The sequence below is a fragment of the Pecten maximus genome, chromosome 19 (assembly GCF_902652985.1).
Source record: "Pecten maximus chromosome 19, xPecMax1.1, whole genome shotgun sequence".
NCBI lineage: Eukaryota > Metazoa > Mollusca > Bivalvia > Pectinida > Pectinidae > Pecten > Pecten maximus.
This window is the reverse complement of record NC_047033.1, coordinates 23,446,149-23,454,769: the sequence shown is the minus strand read 5'-3', so window position 1 is coordinate 23,454,769 and position 8,621 is coordinate 23,446,149. Positions and strand designations below refer to the sequence as shown.

The window sequence follows — 8,621 nt, the reverse complement described above, 5'->3', positions numbered from 1 at the left end:
AATTATTTTGTATTTGACCGCTGTCACGGTAAAGGCTGTAATTTCAAACAAGAGTATTAAGGGAATAAAAATTCAGCGAAAACCACGTGCTTTTCGCTCAAATTCTATAATTGTAAACCTAGTTTAAGACTGGAGTGGACTGATAGAATATGTAAATTGACCACTTTAACTGGTTATGGGTAGCACGAGTTCAAAACAATAAAGAATATGTTCCTTCTTAACACCGTTTACGAGAATCCTGATGTGATGCACAAAAGTCCATATATGTACACTCCCTCATCCGTCCAGCTTGGTGCTAACGTTCATTAGGGGTCTAACACGTTTCCGTACCCGAGGTTTCTCGTAACTTGCTTGTTTTCATTCATTTAAAAAAGTAATAAGGTTTAAGAATATTCACATGTACTCCATTGAAATCCAGTATTCCCCTCCCAATCAAGGTTTTGCCGTTACTGAAGACCTTTTTCTATCTACTATGGGTTCGCTTTACCACTGACGTGTCCTAGAAGGACGAAATTACTGTATAGTGCAGTTTAAACATGTGTTCGCTCTTATTGTCTAATTCTGTTGATAGTATCATGTGTGTCTTGATTAATGCTTTCAGATTGCATGTGGTAGATACTTCTGACGGACGTTTAAGTCCCGAGCTTTAACGTCACATGTACGTGTTTTTTTCCTATAGTGACATGGACGAAAATGTCCATCACGTTCTTTTGCAATGCAAAAGTGTAAATGATGCAAATCAAATACTGTTAATTTGAAATTTATTGAATTGTTGGTCTTCTACACCTTTGACCAGTTTTGCAATTTTGATCGCCCCCAACTCCATCGCTAGAAGAACAAAAAACAGCTGTATGGTCCAACTTATCCTGGCTCTACTGGGTCAAATTCAATTTGTCTTGAAAGTTCTTAATATATTGTGTGTATTGTGTACAATCCATCGAAGAGACATCTTCAGAAGGAAATGCTTTAAGATGTTTTTTCAATATCTTTTTAATAAAGCCTCTGGAGAATTGAAGACAGGAGATTTTGAATTAAGACTAAAACCTTATGATCGTCCTTTTTAAACACGACACAAGAAATACCGAGGAAATGTGTAATCATGAAAAATTGGAGTGACAGGCAAAAAGAAATACAGATGACATTTTAAGTATCTACCGAGTAAGGAAGTTTAATAAAGAAGACAGTATTAAAATCATATGCATATTTGTGTCATAATTTATCCTTATAATTCAAATTAATCTTCAGATTTACGATTTAATACCAACATATATGTATGTTCATTACTCATAAATATCAAGCAATAAAAGTTTCCTGTGACTTTGTTATTTTTATTTTGATATTTCAACAACAAATTTTATGGTTACTAAATGAATAAAGTCGTTAAAAAGGCATTTAAAAACAATAGTTTGGTCATTAAAAGTGACAAAAACAGCGACATCAGTGGTAGTTGTTTTATTAAAACATGCATGGCGAGACAATATTAATATAGGGCTCGCCCCTGGCATTGTAAAGAAATCGTTTTGTGGAACTTTTTCACAATAGTTTTTATCATTAGATCAATATAACAATATATATGTTTGATTGACGGTGAATTAACAACACATATAGTAACTTAAAATACAGCTATGATTCAATAAATATATCGAAAACTGATGTGTCCGACAGATGCACAACACCACGAACCATTCAATTGCAGTTTGTTTACAATTGCATAACAGGCTAACGAATAAAAGAGACAAACATCGCCTGTTCCCCCCGATATCACATTCTCTCACTTATTTTATTCATATATAAATTAGTATGAATTACATCGTATCAATTACACCTTATAAATTACACCGTAAAAATTAGTTTTATATGCCACAATACTTTCTCAATGAGGGTTTCTTTTTTCTGGAACAATGCACCCTCCCGAAGTTTTTACACTGACATTCATTGATATCGTCAGCTGCCTTGAATCTATCTGTCCGCTTGTATAGTTTGCCGCCATACACACAAGTACCTGTTAAAGACATATAAAATACATAATGATTAGCTGTAATTTAGTGGAAGCTATGTGGTTAGAAAATTATCTGAATATAATCACAGAGGTATATCGATTTTGTTAAACGCAATAACTCAGAAGCATATGTTTATTTAAAAAAAAAAAAATTAGTTTAATATCTTATTAAAGTACATGTATTGAGATTTTATGTTACAGAGCCGTTACACCGGGAAAAAGGATATATTCGCATCATACACAACGATGGTCTGTGAGGTAAAAATGTTTATTCTTAAATACTGTTAACGTGGTTATTTTCGCGGCGGTTAATTTCGTGATTTAGATATGTGAACTATACACGTGGAGGTAATTTTCGCGATCGAACCACCTTTGTTTGTAGTTCGAGATTACGCAAATTGATATAACAATAATACGCATAGGGGAAATTTTCAAGTTCAAAAGGACTCGCGTAATTAGGGGAAATTTCCCCCTCGTGTGAATTTCCACTTTTACAGAAATCATTCGAAATTAACAATATAAACATACTGCAAAGGGCCAAGCAACTGACTTGATGATACTGCCATTAAAGTGATAGAGAAATAAAATAACTGAAAGAGTATTAAAAAGTAGTAGGTCAATATGTTAGTTGCATCATAAAAGAACTTCAAAATATTTCAAATTGAACGTTAAATATATTAATAGTAACTGAATTATGCTTAAAATATGAATTCTTTTGGATCGTATTTGATGTTCAGCGAACAAATCAGGGCAAAAGAGGAACATCTGGATTTCATCAGACCATAATTAATTGTTAATTGTTATGATAATGTTTATAACCATAATTACAGGTCATGCGCATGAACGAATGTAAGACATAAAAATGTCAAGATAAAAAAAAATTAAGAAGACAACCCCCGTGTCTCAATATTTGGTAACAAAGCAAAGTCTTATCATGAAGTTAACTGTTGCTTCGTTTCATAGTCAAGGATAAAAAATGTCGCGAAGATAGTTATGCGTTAAATAGATGGAGAATAGAGCATGAATATTCATAAGGCTATCTGCAAGTGCACGACTTATTATATTCGGCTCGTGCATATAACTGTGCTGCATGTGAAGAGGTCACAAAAAATACAAACGTAGGAATCTAAATGTATAATCAATGCAGTGAAACTTGCTGCTAATTCCATCAAGTTCATGTGGTTTGAGACAAACTTTCAAAGGATTTATCTCATCAAGCTTTTCTCTGGAATTTAACGCCGGGCTTATATAGTAATTTTTATCACTGTTTTCGCGACCAGTGTATACTCCAGGTGTTGTGTAATCAGATTTCATCGGTGTTATGTATGGACTTTAATTAATTTCAACTGTCTTGTACAGACATCCGCCGACTAATGCGTTTTACTGTTATGTCACTTACATGACTGTGTGCTTTTCCGAATTTGGCTATAAACTAGGAACTAAGAATTACTTCCAATGATTAGAGCTGCAATATCAAATCTTCTAAAACCCTTGTTTACACGTGTTAAATTAACTGATTCAGTGCTAACTTCAGCGAGCTATTGACTAGAGTTAGTATTTTCGTTTTTGTCTACTAAATAGACATTGGAGAAACCCGTTGCATCAGTTATGTTAATGTTTATATGTCTACTGTTTCTTTTTTTCTCTTTATTCTTTTCTGTCTTTGCATACCTCGATAAACACACATATGCCCCTAGAAGCTATATGTTTGTACGTTTTAAAGCCTTTAGGGCTAAGATAGAAATGAGTTGTAGGCTGTAAACATACTGGACAATTAGTGTACAATCAAATCATACCTGGGCAAGACATGCAGTTTCTGTCTAGTGTCGGTACTGGAGGGATAATTAACCGTCTCTTCTTGCATTGCTGAAGCTCAGGACAGCTGTAATACTTGCAATACGTACATTCATTTTCAGTAACGCAATACCGGAACATTTTCTTGATCCATGTGGGATTATGTGGATGGCACACTCTAACACAATCCCCGTACATATTTCGTTTAGTTTTCCCTGCTGTAAAAAATAGGAGTAAAATCATTAACAGAACAAAGTTTTAATTAGCGAACACTACAGACATGAATACGACAAGGTGTTCCGGCAGGATCAGCATGTTCTATATTGATATGTGATCAATGGACATTGCAATTTAACAATAGAACTGGAATTCAATATTCAATACAGTTAGTAGGGCTGTAAATAACATTTTAAAATTAAAGTCATGTGTTTCCCAGTCAAATGTAAAAAAAAATCTTTAACGATTTGTGAGCGAAATATATTTATCAGTGGTCTTGTTTTTTTCCTACTGAAATTCTTCTTCTGTTTCTATTCTAGTGTTTAACGGTTTCCCACAATGAAGCTATATATACACGTGTCTGTAACCTATGAGAGAAACATATCCAAAAGTGATTAGTTGTCAGTTTCGATATATCTGATATCAATCATATCACACGAACTTATATTAACATGGTGACTCAAGCTATACGTCAATGAAAATGGATTATTGTAGAATATGCTAATATGTGAAGTCATTGAGTTTCGTTGATATTTGCATATGTCTATATCTGTTCCTTATATAGTATACACACAGACAGGTTTAACAGCTTGGTACATTTAGCTATATCAATAAGTAATCCTGATGGACATAATCTGTCAGATAACCGTCATTTATAATAGTATTTGTTGCTTTCTTAATATATCCTTACCAGCAGAAACCATCACACAAATCCACAGTACGCATGCGCAGAGGATGGAATTCATGCTGCAATACATGTCCTATGGACTGTAACAAAAAGATTGTACATATTAATTGATTGGAAGTCGAAAACCATCAAGTCATTATATTTCCAACAACATTTCTTTAACCAATAATTAGATATTTTTCTAAACATTTAGCGGATATAATTTATTTATATTCATACGCTACAACAAAGTCCGTATTTGAACTAGCGATGGACATTCAATATCATGACGTGTTTGAATAATAAACATGTTAAAATGTAGAAAATTGTGGAAACAATTATTAAGCGCATGCAAAATAGACTAACATTCATATTTTTAAGAAAGGAGAATGAGTTGTGCCAGCGACCTAACTACCTTCAACGCCAAACGCGCTGCAAATCTAGGTCAAAGCCAAGAAATGTCATTTTAAATGAGATCAAAGTGTCGACAATAGAACTTCCAGGTAGATCTATATCAACACGCAGGTAATAGTTCTAACACCATATCACACGTGGAAACAAAATATATCCCTAAAGGAACTTGATGATAATCTTAAAAGACATATCTCAAGTCAAGTTACATATCACATAAGGATATTTCAGAATGAAATCAGCATGTCGTCATAGAATCTCGTTTTCAACCAAATCTGTCGAATTTTATTTTTTTTTTGTTGTCGCGGAGAACAAGCCAAACGTATCGACAGTGACATGTACATTGTATGCATGATATTCATACAGCAATAATTAATTTTTCTTTGTTTTCATGGTAAATACTCAAATGCGATTGGTCGAAAAATTCTTTTCATTCTTCTATGAAAAAAAATCCGAGAATGACGCGAAAATGTGACGTCACAACACGACAATTGACGTTGCGTATTGATTTGAGAAAAAGAATCCCATTTAAAACCAGTAAAATTGTACATAAAACATGTTTTAAATTAGAAAATCATTTTCAAAAATTAATTAAAAGCGTTGATGTCAATTGTTTTTTAGTTTCATCGGGGTATGAAACAAATTTTGTTTGCAAACTTCTACAGTTTGCAAACAAAATTTGTTTCATACCCCGATGAAACTAAAAAAAAATGACATCAATGCTTAAGTGAGTTGGGCATTATGCTACTGCGTATTCCTATTCATTTCGAGATACCCAGGTTCGACTGTAATATAAGTTTAATACTAATGTAACACAAGAGACGTTTATAAGATATTGTGATGTTTATACATGTATCTATTGCAGGTTGTAAGCTACATATATCCACAATCATACATAATATACAAACAGGTATGTAAAACACAGAACGTTCAACCTCGTGTTAAAAGGATTAAAAATCAGTTCAGTTTCCTTATTAATTCAGGATAAAAGTTTCATCTAGGAAATAAGCAGTCTAAAACGTTAATAACAACCCCATTAGAACATGAATTACTCAGTTCGTCTCTAACCAACAGACACATACATATATGTTAGTGACTGTATTTCTACTGACTCTTACAGTTGGTATACGATTTTTTTTAATCTGACAGGATTTCATTATCAATATGGCCAATCTACATTTATGTATTAAAGCATTATATAATATCTCCAATGTACAAAAGATGTCGACACATTTTGAAAAAAAATTGATATCATTAAACAATTATGTTTCGTCTTTCTAGGACTCGTAAGTGATGCTTAGGGCCTTAAGTATTGACAATTCTGATATAATGGAAGAGGACGCAAAATAGCTAAACATAAATACAAAAATCTAGATTGGAAGTTTTTAAAGCCCCGTACTTCAATAAATATAATCATTAGTATAAACGTGTGTATATTCTGTACAGCACCACCATTTATATAAATTGAAGGGTGACACACTGGTTGTAAATGTAGGAATAGAGAAGAAAGAAACGGGCAGCGATGTTGAATTAGATTACTGAAAATATTAACACTTAAACTATTATTTATAAATTCGCTTTACAGGTAAAAGAGTGATTATAGCTTAATGCAATGATGTATAAACGTTTGTTGTGTGAACGCATTTTTTTTTGCTTTTTTTGTTTACTATGGAACCGCGAATATAAAAACAACGAATATTGTTGTTTGTTAATTGTTATATAATTGTTGTATGAGTAACCACGTAAGTTTGTACCCACGAAATGATTTGAAAGCACCAAATCACGAACAGTCCATATGATACAGTTGTATATACTAAGTTAATCAACTAAGTAAATAAAAAAGGAATGCAAATGAAAATATATTTTCCTAGCCTCTTAAATGTTTCCATACGATAATTCACAGAACATATGTTAATCTTTTTAACACGAGTTATAACAACTAAGAAATGCATGATACACACCTTGGTGAACGGTATCCGAAGGAAATGGCTTCGACTGTCTACATAGCTTCGCGGATTGACACGTGTTATATATACCGATAGGAGATGTATGTAAAATGATGATCCTATGGTAATAAGTCTTTATGATAATTTGTAATTAAAGAAGAAAATAAGCTATAATTAGAAGTCTACATCATTCACTAAGCGGTTTGCCTGTCTGCCTGTCACGCAACCCGCTGGAGTAAATTTATGATCATATGACTTTTACAATTGACAAGGGAATACCAATATGCCGTTGGTGCATACAATAATCACGTTTTGCATTTTTTCACCTAATTCTGGCATGCTGACGCTATCATTGATTGAACAATGAACATTCTGATAGTTTTCGAACATTCATATGGGCATAATCTGAGGTCACTTTGGATAAGGAAATTGACATATGTCAATGTCTTTATGACAGGACTTATCACAATAGACACGCGCGTTCACACATAGATGACAGTTTCCATTATGCAACTGTCGTATATGAAACATGTTAAAGGAGTTCGTAGAGGAAACTTACCTGGTTGGGCAGGTGATATTTCACATGCATAACGGGTTCAATTCACCATCGATTATTTTTGCAAAATATTTGTTTTTGTATGACTACAAACTTCCGTGTTTACATTGAACTTAATTGTGATGACCTTGAACTTGTGTTGACATTACTTATTATCACCATGATTGTACTAACATTATAATTTTTGTCGAGTTAAAGTGTTAATTAATGGTTCATGCCCCATATACTCTGACATATGATTGTATTCGTCTGTACACGAAACAATTAATGCAATGACCTTTCCTATTCGAATTGAACATCTCGCATTCAACACCATTGTCAGATGAACGTCATTTTTGACAAACACACCACTATAAACGTGACGACTATCGCTGTTGAAGGATGATACCAAGTAGTACCAAGTAATATCAAAATGGAATTCATATTTTAACATGTACATGTATCATTAGGACGAATTCTTCCGAAATGCTGGGAAAGTTCTAACAGAACATATCATTTATAATGTTATACATGTTTATAATTCTACCATCGTCATACTACAGCGCGGATTACCGTTGATTATTTTGTCCCTCCTACGTGACTTTTAACAAAATTCATCACGACACGTCTGGAAAATTTATTAATATGCATTATAAAAATTCAAGTAAATGGTCGTAATAAATTATCGTGATATAACATCTTAATTTTTTGAAAGTCGCGTTAATACCACATGGTACAAAAACTATCTCAAAAAGTCGTGTTACGATAGCGCAGTCCAAAATATCACGGTGTCAGAAATATTTAATGCAGCAACTCTTTAACCATCAACTACCTGTCACGTTTCAGTTCCACTGGATATAGTGACACGGTTCAGAAATCCTATTAAGCATGGACTTTATCGAATTGTGGGGATATCTCAGCTCCCCATTGAACGTTTGACATTTCGTCCGACCTAAGTTAGTCGCATAGCCTTGTCGATATATAGAAACTCGCTTGGTCCGTAGCATAACTGACGATTCCTAGAAGGACAAAACAGCTAAATGGTCCCCTAAC

The 8,621-nt window shown here is 33.4% G+C and overlaps 1 protein-coding gene across 1 annotated transcript; it reads right to left on the bottom strand.

Moving 5' to 3' along the window:
- Positions 1 to 1,436: 1,436 nt before the first annotated feature.
- Positions 1,437 to 7,153, bottom strand: LOC117317708. The gene is made up of 4 exons (XM_033872593.1): positions 7,049 to 7,153; positions 4,701 to 4,777; positions 3,796 to 4,011; positions 1,437 to 2,002 (listed from the first exon to the last, which is right to left on the bottom strand). The coding sequence occupies exons 2-4, from the start codon at positions 4,765 to 4,767 to the stop codon at positions 1,854 to 1,856; spliced, it is 432 nt and encodes a 143-aa protein (XP_033728484.1). The 5' UTR covers positions 4,768 to 4,777; positions 7,049 to 7,153; the 3' UTR covers positions 1,437 to 1,853.
- Between the last annotated feature and the right edge of the window lie 1,468 nt (positions 7,154 to 8,621).

Excerpts from the sequence above, each read along its gene's own strand:
- LOC117317708 (XM_033872593.1), bottom strand. The coding sequence starts at position 4,767 with ATGTATTGCAGCATGAATTCCATCCTCTGCGCATGCGTACTGTGGATT. Across the intron at positions 4,012-4,700 it reads TTGTGTGATGGTTTCTGCTG|CAGGGAAAACTAAACGAAAT; the intron begins GTAAGGATATAT and ends TATTTTTTACAG. Across the intron at positions 2,003-3,795 it reads AAACTGCATGTCTTGCCCAG|GTACTTGTGTGTATGGCGGC; the intron begins GTATGATTTGAT and ends TGTCTTTAACAG.